This window comes from Diorhabda carinulata, chromosome 3 (genome assembly GCF_026250575.1).
Source record: "Diorhabda carinulata isolate Delta chromosome 3, icDioCari1.1, whole genome shotgun sequence".
Taxonomy (NCBI): Eukaryota; Metazoa; Arthropoda; class Insecta; order Coleoptera; family Chrysomelidae; genus Diorhabda; species Diorhabda carinulata.
The window spans coordinates 14,510,922-14,535,995 of NC_079462.1; the positions used below are offsets into that span (position 1 = coordinate 14,510,922).

Here is a 25,074-nt window from a genome sequence, read left to right on the forward strand (position 1 = left end):
ATTGGTTTATTCCTATTGCGGTTTTGGAGTCATCTGCATACCATGCTATGGTATGATTGAGTGTATGGTCAAAGCCACTCTTTTGTCAACCATGAATACTATTATTTTGTTTTCAATCTTCTTTTTGTCAATCATATATTCGATGTTCTCGGAGGAGCACTTTTGGCACGAGCATCTCAAATTCTCTTGAATTGTCATATTACTTCCGAATTTTTGCTTTTAATTGCAACAAAATAAATTTTCATAGTCATAGATCCATTATAAAGGAAATCAGGAATTACCCTATATACCGATTCAACCAAGGTCATATTCAACGAATGTGGAATAATATTTTGTTGACTGAATTTCCGAATATATCTTGCTTCAACACCTTTCCAATGAACGAACTCTACACTTGTAAGTTGATTTTCTCTGGTTGGGTAAAATTCGCGAGCAACATATGTTTAAAGCAACGTTTTGTTTTTTGAATTCAAATAGATTATTCTATTCGAGAAAAGTAGTAGCACTACTCGTGTTAGCATATTAAAAACATTTCTAAAGCTTCCAATCCCCTAACCACATAAATGTTATGAAATTTCTGAAAATTTGAATGAAATATTGATGAACGTGTCTGATGACAAAATTGTTAATTCGTGTGCAGATTTTGGTTCAATTTAAGGTACAGGTATTAATTAAATTATTAATTCGAATTGTTTGTTTCAGTATTTCTACTCACCTTCACCGTCAGTGGTAGTTCAGTTTCAACACAACTTGTTCCCAGAAAAGGCATCGGTAAGTATTATGCCAAATGAACTCCAATTAGAAGTTATAAGAAACTATCACTGAAAAACATAAAAACTACACCCAAAATTAATGAAAAATATTAGGAAACCATAAAAAACACAATGTTCCAGTAGCATTATAACGTAGTTCTACAATTTTTTTCACTGCTGTATAAATCTACTCCGTCTGATTGATAATTGAATTGGATTAGGCACTACCAATGCCGATGATCAGGATTAAGCAGATTTTTTGATATCATTAGGCAAACTATGAGGCTTTCTACAGTTTTCTTCTTTTCTATGTCCCAGCAGCATTCCGGATCTTCCATGACGCATATAGTGTAGATATTGCTTCATATATGACCGTATTTGGCTAAAAGGCATTGCACCAGTCGAATATCGCACCTGTTCAAGGTTGTTTTGCAGAAGACGAGCTGACTGCTAGGACATGTAATAGCAATAGTTTTGACTACACCTAAAATGGATGTTCAACGCATTGAAATATTTGCTGATCCCAATCCAGCTAGCGAATCAGACTTGTTGATGCTCTTGCTGCCCAGGTGATCACACTCAAACAAGCTGGTCCTGATGCTATCACTTACCAGTTTCTCTAGTTACCATACAAGCTTAGAGCTCACCATTTTAGCCTTTATCGCTTTATATGACACCCCTGCCGTCTTAGCAGACTGATAATGCTATATATCTGTATTGTCGATTTAGTATTGCACCTCCATATTTCATCACTGCGAATACTTCGGCGTGGAAGATGGTAGCATGTTCTGCAAGCGAGAAAAATGTATCAGGGGGCAGTATTATTCAGTATTATAGGCTTAGAGTAAAAAGCTTCAAATCAGTGATGTGTAACTTCAAGCCCTTGTCATTAACAATAGCAGGCGCCATTTTGTCACTACCCATCAAAATGATTGGACATTTACCCGCATTATGTATCTTAACCTAAGCCTCACTCAACCATTACCTTCAAATTTGTGGGAGATATTTCTTACTGTACAAATAGTGCAACAACTTTTTCTTCTTTTCTAAGGACCCTGCTCAAAAATTGCTAAGAATTGAATGATTTTTAAATTTGTTTTGCATGATAACATAAATTTTAGTTTATCAAATTTTGCTTCATCAAGTTGAAACACAGTAAGTTGAAAGTTACTTGTTGGAATGTGATCATTATATTCCGGATAATGTACTTATATTTATATATTAGACTATACACTTCTTCTAGAATTGTATCTAATCAAATTGAGCCCTTTTGACCCTGTATTTTTTGGGAGGTTAGCCTACATTTTATCACTACTTAATTACAGCTGAATACATGTTTTTACAGCATCGACTGTGGTACTCACGTACTCCTAGACTCCCATCTATTTTTTGGTCCTCCGGCAATCTTCTCTTATTTTGTCTCTATTCTATAATTTTCCTTATCATCGGTTGGTTCTCTGGTCTTTTCATGTGTCCGTACCATCATAATCTTTTTACTTTAATTGCGTTTACTTTATCCTCAGTTTCTAATATATTCTTGATTTCATAGTTAATAAGTCCTCCATACTCATGATTTCCAAGTTTTACTGGTCCTTGAATTTTCCTTATTCTCTTCTCATATTCCTTAGTTGTTCTTCGCTCATATTTTTAAGAAGACATTAAACTTGCGATAGAGAATTTATTCCCTACATGAGGATCGCTACACCAGATATTTCTGAAATTTCTGATAATTATAGATTTTCACTTTATTCCCAATTTTATTTTGTCACTTCTACGATTTAACTCTATTCGATGGAGAACCACACTCTAGATAACGTACTTATTACATAATATTTCGTAGTAACTGAATTATCTCTTGCTAATAAAATATGAGTTTCACCAAGTCTACATATTGAAAAATGGAATCATTTCGAGATGTTCTCCAGAGCGTCCAGAGTAAAGCAGGGAACGAAAAACTATGAGAAAATGTGAAAATCTGACAGACACGAAACTTCAACATATTATCGAATACGTGAGATCATAAATTCTTCTGATATTCATTCTAGAAGCTGAAGCTACGGGAAAATCGAATGATCAACATTAAAAACTTTGTGAAGAGAGAATCGAATGATCAACATCACAAACTTTGTGAACTTGATAAATAATATATTATGGAATTGAACTCGAAATAAATAACGAATAATATGATTAAGTTGCAAACTTCAATAATTGTTCAATTTGCAACAAGGAAATGGAACATATTTCAAGAGTTATATTGCGATAAAGATAAAGGTGTATTAACTTGGGAATGATACATGGTAAAAAACATTTTGATATAGATAAACCTAAGACTAATTATAAGAAAACAAACTATAACTTAAATCGCAATCCAAGATACCTATTAGTATATTTACGAGTTTGCTATATACGACGTGTTATGTCAGCAGTTAAGTTGTGAAATATGAGTACGCATGCATTGAACGATTCTCACTAGAAATTCTGTCATTTTTTATGTTTATTTTCTTTATGACTGTGTAAGTTAATAGGTGTGAAGAAAATTGAGGGTCGAACTGTCATTAAATGAATATTTTTGGAAAACAATACGCCTACGCATATGAAAAATTATATACCGTTCAGTCAAGGCTAGAGATATTCGAGGTCTGGCTATTAAATGACGACACCGGTTACGAAGAAGAGTTTTATCATAAATATTATTCTCCATTCGAATGCTCTCCTTCAATATAATCCCCTTCCCTTGCCACTCACTTTCCATACGTTTTGTCAAAGCAGTGCTGGAAGTCTTTTGTTGGGGGCCCCTAGGAGTCGTTTTTTGCTTTATCGCTTCCATCGACTCAAATCGGATCCCTTTTGAAGCATATTTTATCATTGGAAACAAAAAAAGTTGCACGGTGCCAAATTTGGTGAGTACGGCAGGTGTTCGAGCACTAGAGTGCACTTACTGGCCATATACTGCTTCATAGATAGCGCGTTATGGACAGGTGCGTTGTCCTGATGCAAAATCTACGAGTTGTTCTTCCACAATTCGGGCCATTGCTTACGAACTCGTTCTCGCAGTGTTGCCAAAACTGACAAATAGTAAGTCCGGTTGACAGCCTAACACTCTGGAATCCACTCAGTTATCACGATACCGTTAATGTCGAAAAAAACGATCAACATTGCCTTGAATTTTGATTTGCTCTCTCGGCCCTCACTAAAGCGCTTACGCCACTCAAAAACACGCGAACGATATAGAGAATTATCCCTATAGGTCTCTTGCAACAGTTTATAGCACGGTATTTTTTTTCCAATTTAACGAGAAATTTGAGATTGATACGTTGCTCCTGTTTTCCGTCACACATGGTTTTCGGGACGAGAAAAAAACACGTTCGTTTCAAAACGCTACTGCACGAATATTCTAATAGTGACGGAAACGTGTTTTGGAACGTGCACAGACAAGATATCTAGATACCCAACGCAATACTCGTTTTCACATCAGCCGTCTAGAGCGCCCTCAAAGCGCGCAGTCTCGTTATTTAATAGCCAGATCTCGTAGAAGAGGCTAACGGCATATCAATACTTACTCACCATATACTTACTTTATGATTCGGTAAGCATATAAAAATATATTGCAAAATTCTTAGGGCTTATTGAGGACAATTTCTTGAAATTGGAGTTACATATTGCCGCCTTATCTAAAAAATTAGGTTCCTCCTGTTTTGCACTAAGATAGTTTCGAAAGAACTGAACTTATTCACCTCCTTAACAGTTTATTATGCCCTTATTTAGTAGCATCTCCGATATGCCCTTCCCTTCCGGGTTAAGTGTGGTGCAAGTCAAACTATAAAAGAGAGCTGTTAGATATTTATTCGAAATAAAAAGCAAGGCAAGTATTTCTTTTTTTCTATATCTCTCTAACTGCGCGTTGGGTGTAGAATTTGCTCACTTTGGACTAGGAGCGGATCAAATTAACCTTTCCTTAAGACTTAGTGAAGCAGTTTAGGCAGAATGAGTAAGATTTTTCCGTCGATTCATTACTGTAGATCAAACGTAGACCAACTACTCTAGTTGAGAAATTTAAAAACAGTGACAAAAGTGTATTGCAAAGAGCGAATCAGGTCCGATAAGGCAAGAACTGTTTCATTGGCCAGAGAAGTGATCGTTTTGGAATAGTTATAGGATTGTCATGATCAGTTATCTTCAAAAATTCAATAACATTTGTTGATAAGAGAAATGGAGAAATTGCAAAAAGCGACCGTATTTGAAGAAAAATAAAATGCTTTTCCATAAAGACAACGTACTTTCTTACACGTTGGTGATCGCCATGGCTGAAATTCACGATTAGCACTTCGAAATGGTGAACTTACCACCATTTACCAGATCTGGCTTCCAGAGATTTTCATTATTTCTTACCTCAAATTTCCACTGGCAGGAAATGATCATCAACTAAGAACTTTATCGCCTACTTAAACGTTTATTTTGAGGACAAAGACGGCAAATATAATTTGGAGATGTTAAAATGGTAGGAGAATCATTGTACTAATTGTATAGATTTCAAAGAAAACTAGTCGAAAAATAAAAATGATTATGTGAACAAATATATCATTTCTTTGTTAGATTGAAAACTTTTCAAACAACCTTTGTCCATATTTTTAAACAGTATACGAGTATATATATACTGCAAGGAGCAATTTTTCAAAAGAATACTCATTTATAATCTGTTTCGTGTCTAAAAATCTTTAATATTGTATGCATCAAGTCCACTTGCTGCTTTCATAATTTAATGTGCAATTATTTCCTGTATAATGAAATTTTACTTTTGAAATTGAATATCTAGTTGAAGGAAATGAAACTACCGCATTATAAATTGTGATGAAATATGATGTGCAGAAATTTTTATAATTAAAGTGAGGGTCACAAATTGTCTGCTTGAAATATAATTTTAGAAGCAACATAACGGAATATGGTAGAGAAATGATTTGTAACATACATTAAATTTAATTTGAAGCGTTCTTTGTCCTGTTATCCAATATATCTATAAGCATCAATTAATTCATAGTTATCAATAACTTAGCTAAATGTGATGATCTAAATAAGTACTTTGAAACTACCTGTCTGCATGTGAATTGAGTAGGTTGAAAATATTGCTCCTGATTTTAACTCATACTAAGGTGGTTCGTCCCATGGCCTGACCTAGAGATAGCGGTAATTACTTGGAAAATACCATTGTATTAGAAAGTGTACAATATAAACAGCATTAGTTTGAAAACGCCACGTTGTTTAGTATTTGTTTGGCAGCAATCAATATTGAACCTCTTTAGTGTATTTGTATAACATGGAAAAAATTGGTCTGTGAGACTGCTGCTCCGTTTCAACTGTGAAATATTGTGTCGCAGAGTTTAAACGAGGCCATAACACCTGCAAAGACCATCAGCGCAGTGGTCGAATAAATGAGATGACGACATCAGAAATTTTGAAGAAAATCCACAAAGCGGCACTGAATGATTGTCGACTGAGAATGCGCGAATTAGCAGACATTTAAAAAAGTGCAGTACATCGCATATTAACTGAAAATTTGGACATGACAAAGCTTTGCGCAAGAACAATCAAAACAATAGACTGAAAAGGGAGAACCGGCTCCAAAAAAAGCAAAGACGTTTCATCTTCAGGTAAGGTGATGGCGTCGGATTTTTGGGATGTGCGTTGGATAATTTTCATGGACTCTCAGCGGAGTATTATGCGAACTTATTGCAACGTTTGAGGAGGAAATCATTGGGATAAGAAGAAAGAAGAAAGTGTTGTTTCAGCAAGATAATACAGCAGCTCACACAGTCGTTATTTTAATGGTCAAACGTAATAAATTTTTGCCTCTTGCACCCTATTCCAGATATTTAGCCCCTTAAGATTATTTTCTATTCCCAAACTTGAAAAAATGACTCGGTCGTAATCGTAATCGAGATTCGATAAAGAAGTTCCTTGGCTCATAAATTATGATTTACACGATTTTTATGAATTTCTGTTCGGGGTTTCGTTATAAAGCCACAGCATGTTCCTAAATCTGTATGTACGCAACACTTTAGCGTTATAGCGGTTTGTAACAAAAGTAAAGTAACATAATTATCTTACCAAGAATCATTATTTCAATGCTTATTTTTCAGGTATTATAATGAAAATAAAAATGAAAGTATTAACAACGTTAAGGTGTGAAAATTTATATATTGTTATTAAGAAAGTTAGTGATCATTCTGCTTATGGTAGGTGATCGAGTACATTAGGATAGATTCACAAATGCAGTTGACTGGATGAATATTAAACATATGTTATATTAAATCTAAAAATTTGATACATTATCATTCAAAATGAGTAAATTCGTTATATTAGGGGGATTGGAATGAAATGTTTTTGCGAATGTCGTTATTAGAATGTCATTTGAAAGATCATGGAGTCATGTCCATTTGATGTAGATAGAAAAAATAACCTTAGAAGGTAGTTGTATATATCGTAATATCTTCAAAGGAAACGAAGCCCACCAAGACATTACATGTCACAGATGCTTCGATGACAACATAGAGAACCGTTTTTTTATCGTTCGATAGGGTACTTGCATTTTTTAAAAAGTATTTTTTTGTTCATTTTATAAGTTCTTAATATGAAATAATGTCAGAAAGTGGAATATTCATTTAAACGTGAAAAAATAATATCTAAATTATTTAATTGAAAATTGCAAGACAAAAATTTCCAACTACATAAGAAATCGATTATCATTGATTTTCAGTTGTGACGTTATAGGTTTAATAAATACATTGAGCAGTTGTCTGCTCGATTATTACGAGGTTATCGTTGAATTAATTAAACATTTTTCTATAAATAAGAATAAAGTGAATAAATCTTTTATAAGGTATGTTCTTACATTATTACATAATCACGTTAAAAACTGGAAGCACAATAAACTTAATTTCTATAAAATGTTGAAATAGGTTAAATTTTAATCTCACATTAAAATGATCCTAGCAACAAAAATAATTACATCTCTCAGGATCGGCAAAACGAACACTTTCAACTTTTGCTGTATATTCAGTAAGTTGTTGGCACCATAGAAAGAACTTTATCAGGTATTTTAGTTGTAGTATGCTCACATCCTGGCACTAAACACGATTTATATACCATTTTTCAGATTAAACAAAGTTTAATAATAACGCTTATTTCAGAATAACCAAGAGAATAACTGTCGTATTTACTTTGTATAATACGTTCAGTGCTCATTTCATAACTATGATGTCACGCAAACTTGCAGCCTCATAGGAATGTTTAAACTACCCACAAAATTTTTGAATTCTCAATAATTTTTATATACATAAATATTGAGCACAGAAATAAGAATAAAGTATAGTAAAAGTTGTTTATAAACTATCCAAAACTATTTTATTCAAACAATGCAAGTACCGTATCACTGGATATGAAAAATGGCTCATCCCAACTGAATTATCATGATTTGATGGCAGAATTGTTCGTTTCGAAGAGCTAAAATCTGGATAACATTTCATGCAGATCTTTGTTGTTGATTAGATATAGTTCTTAGTAGGATTTTGCGGATTTTGACCGTTAAGCACGTGAAGCTCGTCGTGACCCACTTGAAATTACCAAGCCGATTTCTTTTCAAAATCCGAACGGGCACTTGGGCTTGAACCTTCGGATGCCCCTTTGCAGACTGTGAGGCTTGCCCAAGCGTTTTCACTTCGCATATGAGTGTGCTGAGCATTCACTAATAGCGTGGTCTGTAGTATCTTCTTTTTTCATGTATCAGCGGCAGTTCGGATCGTCCGGGAGGCACCTCTATGTGTGCTTTTGCTTGTCTCGTGCCTGGTGACTCTATTCTCAGATCCTGTATTGCAAGTGAACCGTTGACAGACTTAATAGCAACACCAAGAATGAGTTCTGTGACTAATGATGGATTTACAGCCATCACTCATCAGTTATTGTAGAACTTTATTACACTCCATCTCGAGGTTTCCGAAAACCAATCGATTGTTTATACATTTGTACATTATTCATTCAAATTCATCTTAAAAAGGCATCTATATTTTATAAATCACAAAATTAGTCATCTGAACCTAGTACAAACCAAAGTTATGATTGCATAATTAAGCAAATTAATCCATCTAAAGACTAAATAAATGTAATTCACAGGAAACAACAATGCATAAGTAGGTTTTCATTAAATTGCACTAAACAATTGAGGATAATTAATATGAGACGAGAAAATTAGAACTACTGTTCTGGCGTAGACTGATCATTGTTAACCGTTATAATGACGCAAAGGAGTGTTCAAAATTTTATAATCTCATTTCTCACAGAAAAATGCTTTTAAATTGGGATAATGAACTTCCGATATGCACTTATCTTATTCTCTCTATTTTATCTCTATATTACTAATATTATAAAGCTGAAGAGTTTGTTTGTTTGTTTGAACGCGCCAATCTCAGAAAATACTGGTTCGCATTAAAAAATTTTCTTTGTATTGAATAGTACATTTATCGAGGAAGGCTTTAGGCTATTTTACATCCCGCTGCGACCAATAGAAACGAAGCATCTGTGAAAAATGCTGCACTTACGGGGAAAATATTACATATATCCAATGTTAGTTACCTTAGTTACCATACTCCTCCGAAACGGCTTGATCGATTTTGAAATGTTATATGGATATTCAGTATGTCTGAGAATTGTCCAACATCTATTTTTCATACCCCTTAATCTTAAGGGTGATCCTACCCTTAATTTTTTTTAGATGAAAGTTTTCGTTTTTAATTTTTTTCATAATGAAGCATACAACCGTAAATTTTTACCTTTCTACGATCAACCCTTTTATTTATTTTATTTGTTAATTTTGAACTTCAATTTTTATGGCAAGTTTCTCTTTTTTATTTTGTCATGACTAAAAGTTACATTATTATCTATGTTTCACCCTTGTGCGATCAACCTCTATTTTTCCATCTCGATTTTTACTTTTTTCATTTTAGCCACAGATCAACAATAGGGTTGCAAGATTGCAATCGAATATAATAATTGTGGTACGATAAATTCTCAATCAGAATTTGTAATTTTGTCCTTTCAATTTAATTTAATATTTTACCCTTTCAATTTAATTTAATATTTTACCCTTACTTGTTGACAAATGATCAACTATCAATAGATTGGTTATCCCCACCAGGTGTCTACCGTTCTCACCTCCCAGCAAACATGTCAGAGTAGGGACGAGAACGAAGCCGGTCTCCTGTTTCTCATTCAATATACACTTTTTTTTCGTTGTTTGCGTATTAATGTAAATTATACTCCAATTATGAATTCATCATTACATTCCAGTGCAATAATTATTTATTTACAATTTATCAATAACTGAAAGATAGTTTTTAGTCTCACATCAATGAACTGCCACCATCAAGGGTCATCAAAGTACCTGTACATATTGTACTTTACATTTCTTGCAAATAGTTTTAAAGCAAAATATAAATGTGTAAGTCTTTGATAAATATATGTGTTTTATTATTGTGAAAGGTAAGTCGGATAAAAAGCAAACGAATACAATATTAAGACACTGTTTTTCACCAATAAATATTTTAACTTGACGTACAGTCAGCAATGGCATCAAGACGCAAAGGGACCAATTCAAATCGTCGAACAATTAAATCTTATAGTCTAAGAGCTGGTCGCCACTTCGACTAAGGTACTTTCACAAGGCTGAAACTTTTTCTATATGTTATTTAATATAGTTAAAGTAGAAAAATCAACTTCTGGCAGGGTTAGCGCGGTTGCAACGATATCCACTGTTTTTTGCATATTGCAAATTTTTTATTTAAAAAAATGTATCTTCACAAATCTGGCTTTCGAATATTTTTTTAATTAGACAATTTTGAACATAAAAAAAATTGCCAGATGATTTGCTCGGTTGCAAGTGTCTGTAAAATGGACCGAAAACTACTAAGACGGCTGGTACGATCTTCCAAATCTAATTCCTAAAGAAAATATCTTGTAAACACGTATATTAAGTTGCGGCAGCTTTTTTAGGGGGGAGCGCCCGGACTGGTACCATAATTTTTTACTATTTAATTGCTAATTTATTACCCAAAAAGCGATTTTATTGCTCAAGCGGTTCACGAGAAACGCGACTCCCCCCAACCTTAATATTAAGCTACGGCAGCCATTTGCATTATCTTGGCAACGGTGAAAGCTATCGAAACGAGCTTAGCGCGATAATTTATTGCTAATTAATTGCTGAAAGATGGCATGGGTCCCGGATCCCGAAAACCACCACCAAGACTCGAACGCGACAACCCCTCGGCGGTCTTAAGCTACGGCAGCCCGGAAACACTATCTCGGCGACGAAAATAGTTACGGACGCGCGCTCTTCGAGGTAATTTATTGCTAATTAATTGCTGAAAGATGGCATGGGTCCCGGATCCCGAAAACCACCCCCAAGCGCCGGACTAGCTCACCACTAACGGTCTTGAGCTGCGGCAGCTGGATACTTGATCAATTTTTAAGACTACGTTGTACGTCAGAAAATTGCCTTTTTTGTGTCAACAATCACGAAATACGCCGTCTCGTCGTCGAAGTAACGTGCTGTCTTTCCGGTCACTCTAAACCTTGATAAAAATCATCCATTTATGAAAACATCTAAATCGATTGTAACCTTATTCTAAAGCATGGGAAGATCATTTCGAAACATGAAAACAGTTCAAAAAAATTATTGCAATTTTTAGTTTATTAATATACGCAGTAAATAATAATTTTTCATTAAAAAAATTGATGTTTGTGAAAAATACAATTAAATTTCTTTCAACTTGTTGTTTTTCTATTTTTTACGAGCGTATTACGTACGATTAAAAATCACTGCGCTATTGTAACTGCAAAGTCGGAAAAAATTTTCATTTCGGGATAAACGGTATGTGCTGGCTAGATGGTCTGCGGGTTGAAGGCCGTGAGCAAAAATACCTACAGCAGTTAAGCCACTTCAAATTCCGGTTTATTCGCAGCAGTTATACTTTCGATTTGTACCATGAAAAACTAAAGACTTTTCATCAATCTACGTCGGGATACCTCCTTGTCGATTTTTATATTTTAAGTGGTGCTGTTATCGAATGGGCGCTAGGTATATAGCGCAAGGAAATATCACATTTATAAAGCAAAAGTTGTAATTACGATCAATTTGTAAATATTGGAATTTATCGTTTGAACGAGGCTTTGGTAATATTGTAACCACAAATTTCATCATTAATTACGATAATAGGGACAAGCGAAATGAATTAAAAATGTTCTGAAAATAAAGCACTTTTACATTAGTCAACAACAGAACATCGACAACTTTATTTTACTTCATCTCTTCGTTTAGCATACATAATCAATCTTGGTACTACTTTGTGGGAATCATTACAATATTTTGTCTTCTGATTTTTCTCATTATCATCGGCTGCCATCCAACATCCATTTCCTCGGCGATAGGAGTAACTAATGTAATGTCCAAGTGGTTCATCCTCACCATTATCAAGGACGGGCGCTCCCCCCTAAAAAAGCTGCCGCAACTTAATATACGTCTTGTGAACTATTTTGTGAAGTTAGGTATTTATAATAAAATATCATGATACAGGTAATTTCATATATATTTTTCTTTAATTACAAAAGCTTAATACTTTAATTACAATACTTAAGAAAAATTTTTTTTCCAATAACTAATTATTCATCTCCCTCTTCGTCAGGAATAATCTCGTCTCTCGAAATTACATCGTCGTCCTCTACATTTTCTTCGCTCTGTGGAAAAGAAATTATTATAAATACGTGATATTACACATAAATGTTCATACAATTAATTCAATTAATGTTAAAAATTCCTCACCTGAAGTAGTATTGTCTAATTCATTGGATTTTAACAAAACGTCATATATAGATGATGGTACAATATTTCCATCTTGCCATTGAAAAGTATACTTTTCTTCCTCTATTAGCCATCCATAATCGTCTGGTTTCAATGTTGTAGGACATTTCAGATGGGCATTGCGCCATATACTTGATATATATTGAGTCCGTAAAAGTTGCTGCTTTAATTCTGATTCACAGGGTGGTAAATTGGATGCATCATAATTGACATATTTTTTAATAAAAGGTCATTTTCATCATTTGCATTGTATGTTGAGATGAATTTGAAGTATCGGGTCCATGTTTCCTAACATTATCATCAAGATATCTGTATCTGATGCTTTTATCAATACATTGGTATCATCATAATTCTCGATCTGAGTTATGTGATACACGATTTTTGTGTCAGCTTCTTCATGGTCTAAATTTGATAAATTTTCTTTTATTGTAGATATAATGGAATTATTTTCTACTATATAATTATGACAATGTAAATAATTTAAATTTATTTCGGTATTTCCAATAAATGGGATAATTTCATCAGAACTCCAATGTTCAATTAGAAATTCGACGAAAGCCTCTTTGAAATTTATATTTTTTAATTCTTTGGTGAAGTCTACTGGTCTCACTTGTTCTGGACCAGTGATTGTGTATGGGATGTTCCTACTTTCTCGACGTTGTTGTCGCTCATAATCTTTTATCGATGGAGAGTAATGTTGATCAAATATAAAATCTATCGACAGGGTCGGTAGACGTTTGTGATGAAAATACTGTACTACCCGACTTAGCAACTTTCGGTCCATTTTACAGATACTTGCAACCGAGCAAATCATCTGGCAATTTTTTTTTATATTCAAAATTGTCTAATTAAAAAAATACTCGAAAGCCAGATTTGTGAAGATACATTTTTTTAAATAAAAAATTTGCAATATGCAAAAAACAGTGGATATCGTTGCAACCGCGCTAACCCTGCCAGAAGTTGATTTTTCTACTTTAACTATATTAAATAACATATAGAAAAAGTTTCAGCCTTGTGAAAGTACCTTAGTCGAAGTGGCGACCAGCTCTCCGATTATTATGTCATGTAAGATATGAGAGCACGAGTATTAGGCGAAAATGTCCAACAAAACAATGCAGATGTGTGTGAACGGCGTAGTTACATGAATCACAATAGCAAGAGACCAGAGATAAACGAAATCAACAGAAACAATTAGAACGAAGAGAAACGCGCAGATTAATAATCAACAGACGTAGAGGAAATAATCAACAACGCCAACAAGTTCTTCGAACATTTACATCCGATTTATTTCTCCGTCTAGCATTCCAGTATATTGGATATTACGTTCATTCCGCAGTGGCTATTGGACAAGCATATGTGGTATGATCTCGCATAATTGATAGTAAAACAAGGAATAATTATTTCTGATGTTTAGATAGCTTTCAAGAATTTGCATTTGAAATATAATCGTTACTTTAATAAAGTGTACTTTATTAACATAAATGAAGCATACTTCGTCTACGACGCTTTTCATTATAAGTACATCCATAGACACTTATGTGTACTTTTAATGTCAGTTATTTTTATTGAACTACAAAAATATTTCCTAGATATAATTAACTTGACAAAACCATGTTTACAGGGTCAGCTAGTTACTGATACTGATAGAGAATGTGGTATTAAAACTTAATTTTAAACAGAAGTCTTCAGTACGAAAAAACAAATGATACATTTTATTGAAACTGTATCCTAATATCAAATCTCCGACTAGAAGACACATTTGGGAAGTATTCTTCACACTCCCATTTGTAACATTGATAATATCTTATCCATTTTCACCTTTTCCATCATCTGATTACCATTCCAAATAATACATACACTCTGCGTTCTTACTAAATTATTTTTATAACTGTAATTCATGTCAGAATCATAATCTAGCTCCTAACTTATATCCGATGATCTATCATATTTTACTTCTATGAATTCCTTATTTTTCTTGCTTGTAAGATCAAGTTGAAGTTCAAGGATTTAGTTGTTTAGTTTTCTTGTGGAATCCATGGTTTTGGAGAATCCAGGCTCTAGTCAGAGATCTACTCCATTTTTTCCAGCTTTCTTCTTATTTATATCTGCTATACTATTTTACAAGTCTTATTCGTACAAAGTACAAGTCATCAACTTTGTTAACCATATTCTTGATTTGTTATTTGGGTAACTTTTTGTATTGCAAGATTATATCTGCAAGATTATAAGTGGGTTATCTTAGGATATTTGTAGCCTTCATGTGGCGGAGTATCTTCCCCGCGATTAGGATCTCATCTTTTGTTGTTTGTGAAAGGCAAATTCGTAGTCGTGAAACATATATCGGTTGCAGGGAAAAATGTCACTTTTTCTGAAACGATGTGCACTTACCTCGGCGGTAGCAGCTTTGAGATAAGTCCTTCCCAATAATTCGCTTATTTTATATACAGACTCATTAGTGAAACCTTCTCGTTCGTATTGATTGTTCCAATTTGTGTTTTTACCTTCCAGTGAAATAACTTGGAATGTTTGGATTGTATATTTGTTATTTCAGTCTCATGAACATTGTAAACTCCTGCCAAGTTATTATTAATTTCCTGCAAGGCAGGTTCAACAATATTGAAGAACTCATCTTTGTTTTCTTGGATAAAACCATGCATTATAAAGGAAATGCCCTGTGATTTTGGAAACGTTCAATTAGGAAGCCGATAGATGAATTTTTCAACCCAACAGTTCTTTTTCCAGTAAGACAAAATAAATCACAGATCCTAATATTTTACTTACGTATTTTGTATGAAACTAAGTGAATTTATGACATAAAAACTGTGATTCAAAAACAACAAAAGAATGTGTTCCAGAATGTTGAATCTAGATATAAACCAATAGTGCAGATATAACATTTCTTGCCTTAATAAATATTATCTATCCTCAATTTTAACAATCATAAAAGCATGTTTTTATTTATAACCCAGTTGTCGGCATTATGGTGATTGATGTGCAAAAAAATTTTGTATAACGTCCAAATACCATATAGGCTAAGCGCTATTACATAAAGATGTCAATTAGTTCAGGACCCATATAAACGACAGCATGATAAACCATACACACTTGCAGTCTGGCACACTTTGTTTCTTGTTAATGCCGCTTGACATAGTGCAAGACAACAAAATATTTTATAGATTAATATTTCACCTCAAACTTTATTCAACATTTTGTTTTGTCAGTTTAAAAATGAAAATAACAAAGCGAAGTGAAATAAGTTGTTTGTTACGCGAAAAGTTACTAGACTTCTCCCTAGAATGGCAACTCACACGCAATAAAAATTGTACCGAATGGATATTTTTGCAAGTGCGAGATTTTGCATGAAACAATCAGCTGAACTTCATCTGCGCACGCTTTTGATCAAGAAATATTGCGTCCTGCATTGCATTGCACGTTGTATTGCATCATGTCAAACGGCCTTTATAGAAACATTCCTGTTTCATTACTTAGTAAGCGCATGGTACTCACGCTTTTCAATAAGTACGACAAAGATAAGTACTTCAAATCGTTCAAAAGTATTGGGCACAAATAGTTTTTGTATTCCAAAATAAATTTAGAATGGAGTCCTATTTCATCTGAATGATGCATATTAAATTTTAATATATTGGAGTTCAAGATTTCACAGTTTTATGTCTTTTTACTACTGAAGCACACTGTATATATATTTGAAATAACTGATTTATATTCATATTTATTCAATACAACATGAGAGATAACATTTTTGACCCCATTCACGATCGTTTTCAATATATATGTATTATTTCGATCATATTGGTATTGATCCTAGGATGTGAAAGGAATTATAAAAAACTCCTTTGAAACTGTTACTGGAAATGGAATTTTCTTGCATAATTTGCACATTTTCTTCAATATGTGGTTCTTTAAAATTTTCTAGTACTAGTCCACTAATAAAAAAATTTCCAAGCCTCACTTCAGGAAACAGTCATAACTTTTATCAGTTTAAATATTTGAAAATCATCAAATATTCTACCTTTCAACTTTTCCATAAGAAAATTTCTAAAAAATGTAATTAATACAATATATTTTCTTATCGAACAATTTCACAAATTGCTTGATAATTCTTCACTCGATATGTATTGGTGGAAGTATCACTCGTATTTTGTCTCTGCTTATTAATGGGTCTCTTATTACATCGGATTCACCGGCAGCTCAACAATTTCATACAGGCCAAATGTTTTTACCAATTAAGTTGCTTTGCTCTACTGTTTTATTTATGTAATGTAATATTTTCATAGATTTCTATGGGTTTCATCAAAGAGGTAATAGAAATTTATACAAATTTATTTCCATTATGCATTTGAACTTCGTCACATCATTAGAGTACAACAGTTCTTCATTTGTACTAAAAAATGACAATAAATCTTGTTTCTTGCATTTTATATCTTGCAACTTTTACCGTTGGTGCCAATACATTTTCTTGATGTATCACCATAATATTCACTTCCACTTGTAAACTTTACCGATATCTGAGAATTTGCTCCCGAGAGCATTCGAATTATTTCTGGAACGTGAGTACTCGTGGGCCGAGAAAGCTTAGCTTTATGTAAAACAATCATCAGAATGATTCCTAGGCTTCTCCACATCTTAAAAATACTGGTAATACTCTTCTTTTCCATGACCTTAGAGTTATAACATTGTGATGGATCTTTAGTTTATCTTATTTGTCCATATCAAAAACGAAATATTCAGTATGAATTTGTGATCATTCTTATACAAATAATGAAAATATAACAAAACAGATTATAACTAAATTCACTACAAGGGTGGTTTGAATATAAACCGGAATTTTACTACAAGAAATTATATAATTAAATTACAGAGCTGGTTTATCGTTCGCAATTTAGCTGGGAACTCGGGAAGCTCTAAGAAGAATATAAAATAGTTTTTGACTCTGTGTCACTCCAAAAAATGATCAACATCCTAAAATCAACCGAGATCGACGCACAAGATCTGAAGATCATAACCGGACTGGCACCAAACAGCAACAGTCAAAGTCGAAGGGTTCCAATCAAAAGGGATAGAAATATAAGATTCGTCGCCTAGTAATAGAAGGGAAGATAAGAGGAAAACGGTCGGTCGGCCGTAGACCGAATTAATGGCTGAAAGACTTGCGTAGATGGCTCGGACAGACGTCTACAGAAATTTTCAAAGATTCGGTTTCTCGTGCGACAATAGCCATTTGGATCGCCAACATCCGTAGGGAGACGGAGTACAGAGCTGAAATTTTCTACAGTTTTTCTAGGTAGTATCACTCTACACACTTTTCCATCTCTCTGATAGTTTCAGATTCCTATGCCTATCTATCAGCAGTCCGCTAAGCTCCTTGTTCAATGGATCAAATAATTAATAGTCGCATAGTAACAGATCGGGACTATAAGGAGGCTATTGCATCGTTATCCTGCTCCATCCGTTATGTGTTCCTGCGCAAGATTAGCCATATGCGGTCTGGCCTAGTCTTGTAGCAAAATCGCGCCAATCGAGTTTTACCGTGTTTTGTAGGAAATTACTGAAATACTGCATGTACCCAGTTCATTGTTCAGTTAGAAAATGAAACACAATTACTCCTCTCATGCCTCAAAACACGGTACACAACAGCTTTCCAGCTTTAAATTGCGCTTCTACCTCATATTCCCTGCATTCTAGAGACATTTCCAAGATATAGTTGTGTGCCCAAGTCTCGTGTGTGGTGAGTATTCGATGCAATAAATATTTTCATCTCCTCCTTTCGTACTGCTGCAGGAAACGCCTGCAAATTGACCAGCTTGTGAATTTCTGGTCAGAATTCAGGAGTCTTGGTACGTATCTGGATGAAGTTGTGCGGTAATGGAGCTGTTCAGGGCTCATTTGCTCAATACTACATACCCTGATTCTTTGGACATATATCACTGACTCATCGATAATACTTGTTCTGGGAAAACGCGCTTATAGCAAACTTTCCACCACTTCTCGGTCTATTCGGAATAAAAAGCGTGGCCTCGGCTTTTCGTACCCTTCGTAACACTGCAGACACTTTTACGACACCAAATTTTTATTCAAGATTTTTCAAAAATTCCATGTTTGATTCCCCCTCGAACTAGTACCTAATAACATGATAGATTTACCAAATTTCAATATAAATTTTTGTAAAACAATTTTTCTTAAGTTTTCATGAGATTCCCACAAAGAGAAGCTTACTTTTCAAATTTTAAATCCCAGCTTGTATGCAGCAATATGATATAATGACTACAGTTTCAATTCAGCGTTTTTAAAACGTCAAAAACTAGTTTTATCTGAGGGTTAAACTAATTCACTTAAACCCGTTTACATAGTGCGCAGTCGCGAAGAAAAAATTCGAGCTTGAAATACCGAACAGTATGACAATATTTTCACAAGACAAATTTATAGATATCGATTTTGTAAAATTATCAAACAGTAAAAGAATCTGTTTGCAGCAACTTCCACAAGAGGTTATAATTTGGTGCAAACTTATAAATAACTAAAAATGATTTCTTCTACTTCCATTGAGCCATAACGCGCTTTTTCAGTGACTGAATACTTGTACAATCAGCTGAGAAGCAAACTTGGAGATGAGACTTTGGATGGCTTATTATTTGTAAGATGTTATTTTCGCAATTTGAAGAAGAAATGCTCATTTCAGCTACCAAAAGTCACGCCACAACACATGGTCTGTAATGTATTGTAGCTAATAATATTGTTACCAAATACAAATGTGGTATAAGTTTCATTTATCAAGAGATTAAGTTGTTAATATAGAGGTTAAACTTACAAGGTTTGCGGTTCAATATTGTGTATTCGTACGATATTTGATTTTGCTTTATAATTCAAACACTTATCCAATCATTCCTCCAAAATAGAAAAATTTTATGTGAACCAATGATTTTCGGTTCATGTTCGTAACCCTAGGTTATTCCGGTATCCTGGGATTGCTTATATGCAATTCTGTATTTAAGGGATTAGAAAAAATATTCGTGATTGAAACCTCTAGCTGTAGACGCTGTGAAAGTAGTGAACTATTTAAGAAAGAAGAGCCGCAAATTCGGCAAGAATTTTTAATTGAATAAGTACATAAATGAAAATTTGGAGTGAAAATACCTAAACAGATAATTACTTCTTGATGCTCTTTATAGGCCAGCGACGTCATAGGTTCATATATTGTCAAAAACATGAGAACATGTTTAGAATTTCGTAACCACATGACACACAGCGCGTCTTACAATAAATTCACACAAAAGAACTTCATAATTTTCTGATTAGAGTTGTTGATTTGGTAATAGATAGTTGTAAGACTTGGAAAATAAATCTAGATAAAGCGTGATTTTGATATTCATGCTGCAAGCGACTATTTGTTAATTGTATACGGGATAATTTCAAGTTCTAGAAATGTAGATATCTGTATAGATAGATAGTATAGATATCGCTTGCTGTCGATTCGTTGTTAATTGCGGACACTTAGTGAGTGTTCACAGAAAGTATTTCATTGTAGTAGCTGCATTTTAGTTTAGGATCCTTACTGACGAGTTGGTAGGGTGTATTTTTCAAAATTGACAAAACTAATTTTATAACAAAAGAGACCTAAAATCAAGACAATTTGAAGATGCTCCCAAAGAAAGAGCGGAACGTTAAGGTATGTGTATCTAATGTAAAAATGTGAAATTTGATCGATGTTAGATTATTTTAATCCATCCACACAACCATTGAGCCCAAGAAATTGGAGGTTATATAATTATGATTAAGAGCTAGGAAAGAAATATATTCATTCTCGAGGACTTGCCGCCGACAATGATGTAAGTAAATCATCTATTTTGAGAGTTTTGCATAAAGAAAAATATAACTCTCACAAAGTTCAGTTGCTTCGGGAGTTAAATGAAGGTGATCCTGATAGAATGAACGCAGATTCGAAGTTCATGAGCAAAAGTTTTTTTTGATGAAGCGACATTTCATTTGAACGGAACGGTTAACAAACAGAACTGTAGATATTGGAGCAGAGAGAATTCTCACTGGATGTGTGAGGCTCACACTCAATATCATAAAAAAGTGAACGTTTGGGCTGGTATCATTAACATTATTGGCCCTCATTTTTTTTAGGGAACAGTTAATTGTGAGGTTGACCTAGATTTTTGCTTAATTTCTTAGGGCCTAGACGTTAACCTGATGTTAATCAAACAAATGAGATAGAAAGATTTTACTACTAAAAAGACACAGTTCCACCGCATTTTTTCCCGTAGGTGGTAGTAGGTGGTTTGGAAGACGTCGAACGATGCAATGGCCGGCTAGATCTCCCGAGTTGACTCCTCTCAATCACTTTTTATAGGGCTATTCACAAATAAATATCTTATTTGTAATCAATCCTACATAGCTGATTAGATAATTATTAAATTTATTGAAATTACAATTTTTACGCGTTTGAATAAAAATTAACATATTTTATCAAAAACTGAAGAATTTATGACAACAATAATTATTTTCTGTTAATTTTCAGGTGATAGATTACCCAGAGATACGACAGAAACGCCTGTCACTCTTAATCTTTTTCCGGAGGAACCAGTTCAAGAAGCTTGTAAGCCATTTGTCAATGTCACAAATAACCAATTTTTCAGCCCGGGATATCCTGGCGAAACTTACACGAATAATACGAATTGTTTCCTTGTGGTTCAAGGTAAGTGGAATCGATTTCTTTTCCCATATGTACTTATTTCAACTGCTATTCTTAAGCACTTTTGAAGCTCGAAACAAATCGGAATCGGACGTTTTGAATGACATAATGGATATAAAAAATATATGGAAGAATAAATTCAATGGAACAAGATTGTTATGAACATCAATTAGTTTTCTTCTATTTATAAAGCTTTGTTTATACACCATTATAAGTTGATATTAATAAAAATTTTTCAATACATTTTAGTGAAAATAAATAATTAGAACATCACACTTTATTGAGAAAGGTAATTGTGGAAGAATCTCTATTGCGGTTGGAATATAATTGAAACGACCAAGAAATTTTTTTTTCTACAATCATCACATAGTCAATTGATTAAGAGAGATATAAGCTTCATTACATAGTAAATTTTTATATTAGATATAATAAAGTAATAATTTGGGTTAATACTAATCATAATACAATATCAATATCTCACACGATACTAAATATTGAATTCTACCAAACTATGGTAGATTGTAGATCTCTGCCACAAAATGTTAAGGTCTTTTAAGAAGAAATTCCTTTGTGAATCTTCGAAACTTATTAAATGTTTCTGCCACTATAAATTCCGAAGGTAGCTCATTGAATAATTTTTTGGAATTAATGAATCCAGAAGTGGGTATTGTGAAGAAAATGTTCAAGTTTTTCTTTCTAGTAGGGTAACTATGAATGGGTCTCTCAGTTGATTTGTGAAAAAGTTTGCGAATTCTAAAATGAAATGAGTGAGGGGAGTGAAAATATTGTGAAGAATTCACAATGCGTTCAACTACTCGAATCAAAAATATAACGAATAGCTCTTTTTTGTAATTTGAAGATAGATTCGAATAGGTGCAAACTGCAAGACCCCCAGAAAGGCAAATCATAGCTAAAATGCGATTTGAACAACGAGTAGTAAGTTATTGAAGCATTACGAAAATCGAGCTGTTTAGACACAAATTCAATGTCACAACAAGCAGAAGAATTTTTTCGCCAAAGCCTCTACATGTACAAACCATTGAAGGGCACCGTCAATATGTAGACCAAGAAACTTAATAGAAGTTGAAGATCGTATTAAGTCATTGTTAAGTTCTGGATAATGGATGAAGCTACATCTACCCGTGATGGCATTAATAATACTCGTAACTGTCATTCTGAATATCACAGTGTTACCTAAAAGGTCACATTTTGGGTTCCGACTAAGCTCATCATGTTAATGTGTGTTGTTAGGGTTCGTTGCAAGATTTTATTGTGTTTTAGATGTACAAAAATTTTGTATGCTTTCAAATTCCCAAATGGGGTGCCACTCAATTTTTTAACCTAAACTGTGAAAGGTGTGGAAATAGGTTGAGATATCTTTAGGTACCTTTAGGATTCTCAGTCGGAAAATCACGACTTCCGCAAATATAACACTGGAGCCAAATTTAAAAATTTATAATCAAATCCCTAATGAAAAATTCCACATCTCTGCCAGTGCTTTACCGCTGTTAGTTGAGACCTTAAGAACATTTCTAAACAATTTTTACGTGGAAACCGTTTTACAACGTGGAAAACCGGCTGGCAAGTGTTCCTACGCAAACGTATTACACCGGCAGAGCCATTTAATGGTGTACTAGGGTTTTACTTACAACTTTCAAGCTCTGATCTTGAGAACCGTATATATATATATATATATATATATATTTATATATATATATATATATATATATATATATATATTTATATATATATATATATTAGTATAAGTAGGTTTTACATAATTCACGTTGTTATTGATGGCTTTTTTGTATTCTGCACGGAAACTAAACGTGTTTTATTTCAATATCTAGGTGAGTTCCCAAGTTTTTTCTTCTCAGATAAGCGAAACCTCGCTTGATTCTTGTTTGTCAATCCGACATTAAAAACTACAACCTCATACAAAACGGTTAATTATTCAAACTCATACTTATTCATATATGAGAAAAAATTTGATTGAGATAGGCTCGTGGATAAATCTTAATATGGTGAAGCTCCATTTTCCATGTTTTTGAAGTGTAGAGCACCATTTACCAGGTCATATTCTTCATTTGAGTTCTAATTATTATTATTCGAGCAAAGAAGAACTCATAATTAGCTATAAAGCGACATGATAACAAATGGAATTGAATCTCACAAAAGACTGGGTTTGAAATACGTAAATGTTCGATATTTGAGTCCGGAAATTTAGAAGTCATTAGCTTATTTTACTATATTGACGTGGCATTTCGGTTTATAAAGTGGAAATTGAGATGATATTGAGATACAGTTAGGAAATTTCCAACATAATCACCCCAGCTATACCGAGATAATCAATCCTTATTTATATTTTCAAATTATTCTCGTGACTTGTTTGATCAGAATGTTATTTATCTTAGAGAATCAAGGAATACTGGCAATTCTTGGATATATTACTTCACGTTATGGTGTTATAAAACACCCAAATAGCCGGATTGGATGTATAAATAATGATGACAGTACTTTGTTTTTAACGAAATAATAATAAGTGTTTTTGATTATCCCCACGTTTTTCATGCTCGTGCTGTTGAAAGATTATTAAGTTAACACTTTGGGTATTGAGTTTTATACATTGAAGGAAGATGAAAAAAAACCTAAAACAATTAATAGAAAAAGGCGAAAAAGCTGGAAAAACCTTATGAATTAAATTAAAAATAAAAATTAAATAATCTAAAACTATCCATGGACATGATTATGCAAATTTATATTTATTGCTTAGAACAATGAAAAAAAGTTTCAGCAACAAATAAATTTATTGAAAAAATAGTAAATCGCATTAACTACGTATCCAAAAGACCACAATGAACAAAAGCAGATATAAATTAAAAACAACTCATATTTATTTATATATTAAGATAAGACTGGGATTTATCTATGGAAATCCGGGATGGTTGCAGTGCTCAACTATATTCCCAGATGTTGGATTGAGTTGAATTTGTAGTCTGATGGTTGGAGCCTTTGTGGTAGAAACTTCTAACCAGGCAGGTGTAGCACTGCGGGAAAGAAATGAAATGAAGAAAGAAAACGGAACACAGATGGAAATTATCAAAGTTGGAACGAGTAGGTAAAACAGATTTGATTAAAAAGGAGCTTTTGCTCTAACATATGAAAAACTGAATTTATATTCTTTAAAATATAACCAAACAGGAATCTGTTCTTTTCTTTTCGTTCTGTTCCATAAATAAATATAAAATACGAATATATTTGACAACTATCATACATAAAGAAATCCATGAAGATTTCTGTGAGCACAATAAAATAAAAGTGAAGGGAATTTAAAGAATAAAATCATCACAAATTTACTAAAATTTACTTCGATTAAAAATGTAGATAGGTAAAGGAAGAATTCGAATACATTCCGAGGTTTTATTGAATCTCTCAAATGAAGTGGGAGGTCGATAACAAATTAAATTCTTCAAAAACTCTAATGCTAAAATAAATAAATCAGAAGTTACACAATACGTGAACAAAGGATTATTCAAAAATTTGAAGAAAAACGAAAAGCTAAATGGCATGTTATAATATTCTAGTATTCTTATTATTCTTTCCCAATTAAATATAAGTTACTTATGGATTAGTATACAGGGAGATTGACATCAAATGAAACACGGTATATTATATTGCATATTTAGAATAAGTTGAACAATAATACA

At 33.3% G+C, this 25,074-nt stretch overlaps 1 protein-coding gene across 2 annotated transcripts in view; it reads left to right on the forward strand.

Moving 5' to 3' along the window:
* The window catches only part of LOC130891315 (neuropilin and tolloid-like protein 1), a 692,365-nt gene that overhangs the window by 451,817 nt on the left and 215,474 nt on the right, over positions 1–25,074 (forward strand). For both annotated transcript variants that reach the window (XM_057795951.1, XM_057795952.1), the window contains 2 exons: positions 703–771; positions 21,194–21,370. In XM_057795951.1, coding sequence (XP_057651934.1) covers positions 703–771; positions 21,194–21,370 — 246 coding nt within the window. The remainder of the gene's footprint in view (positions 1–702; positions 772–21,193; positions 21,371–25,074) is intronic.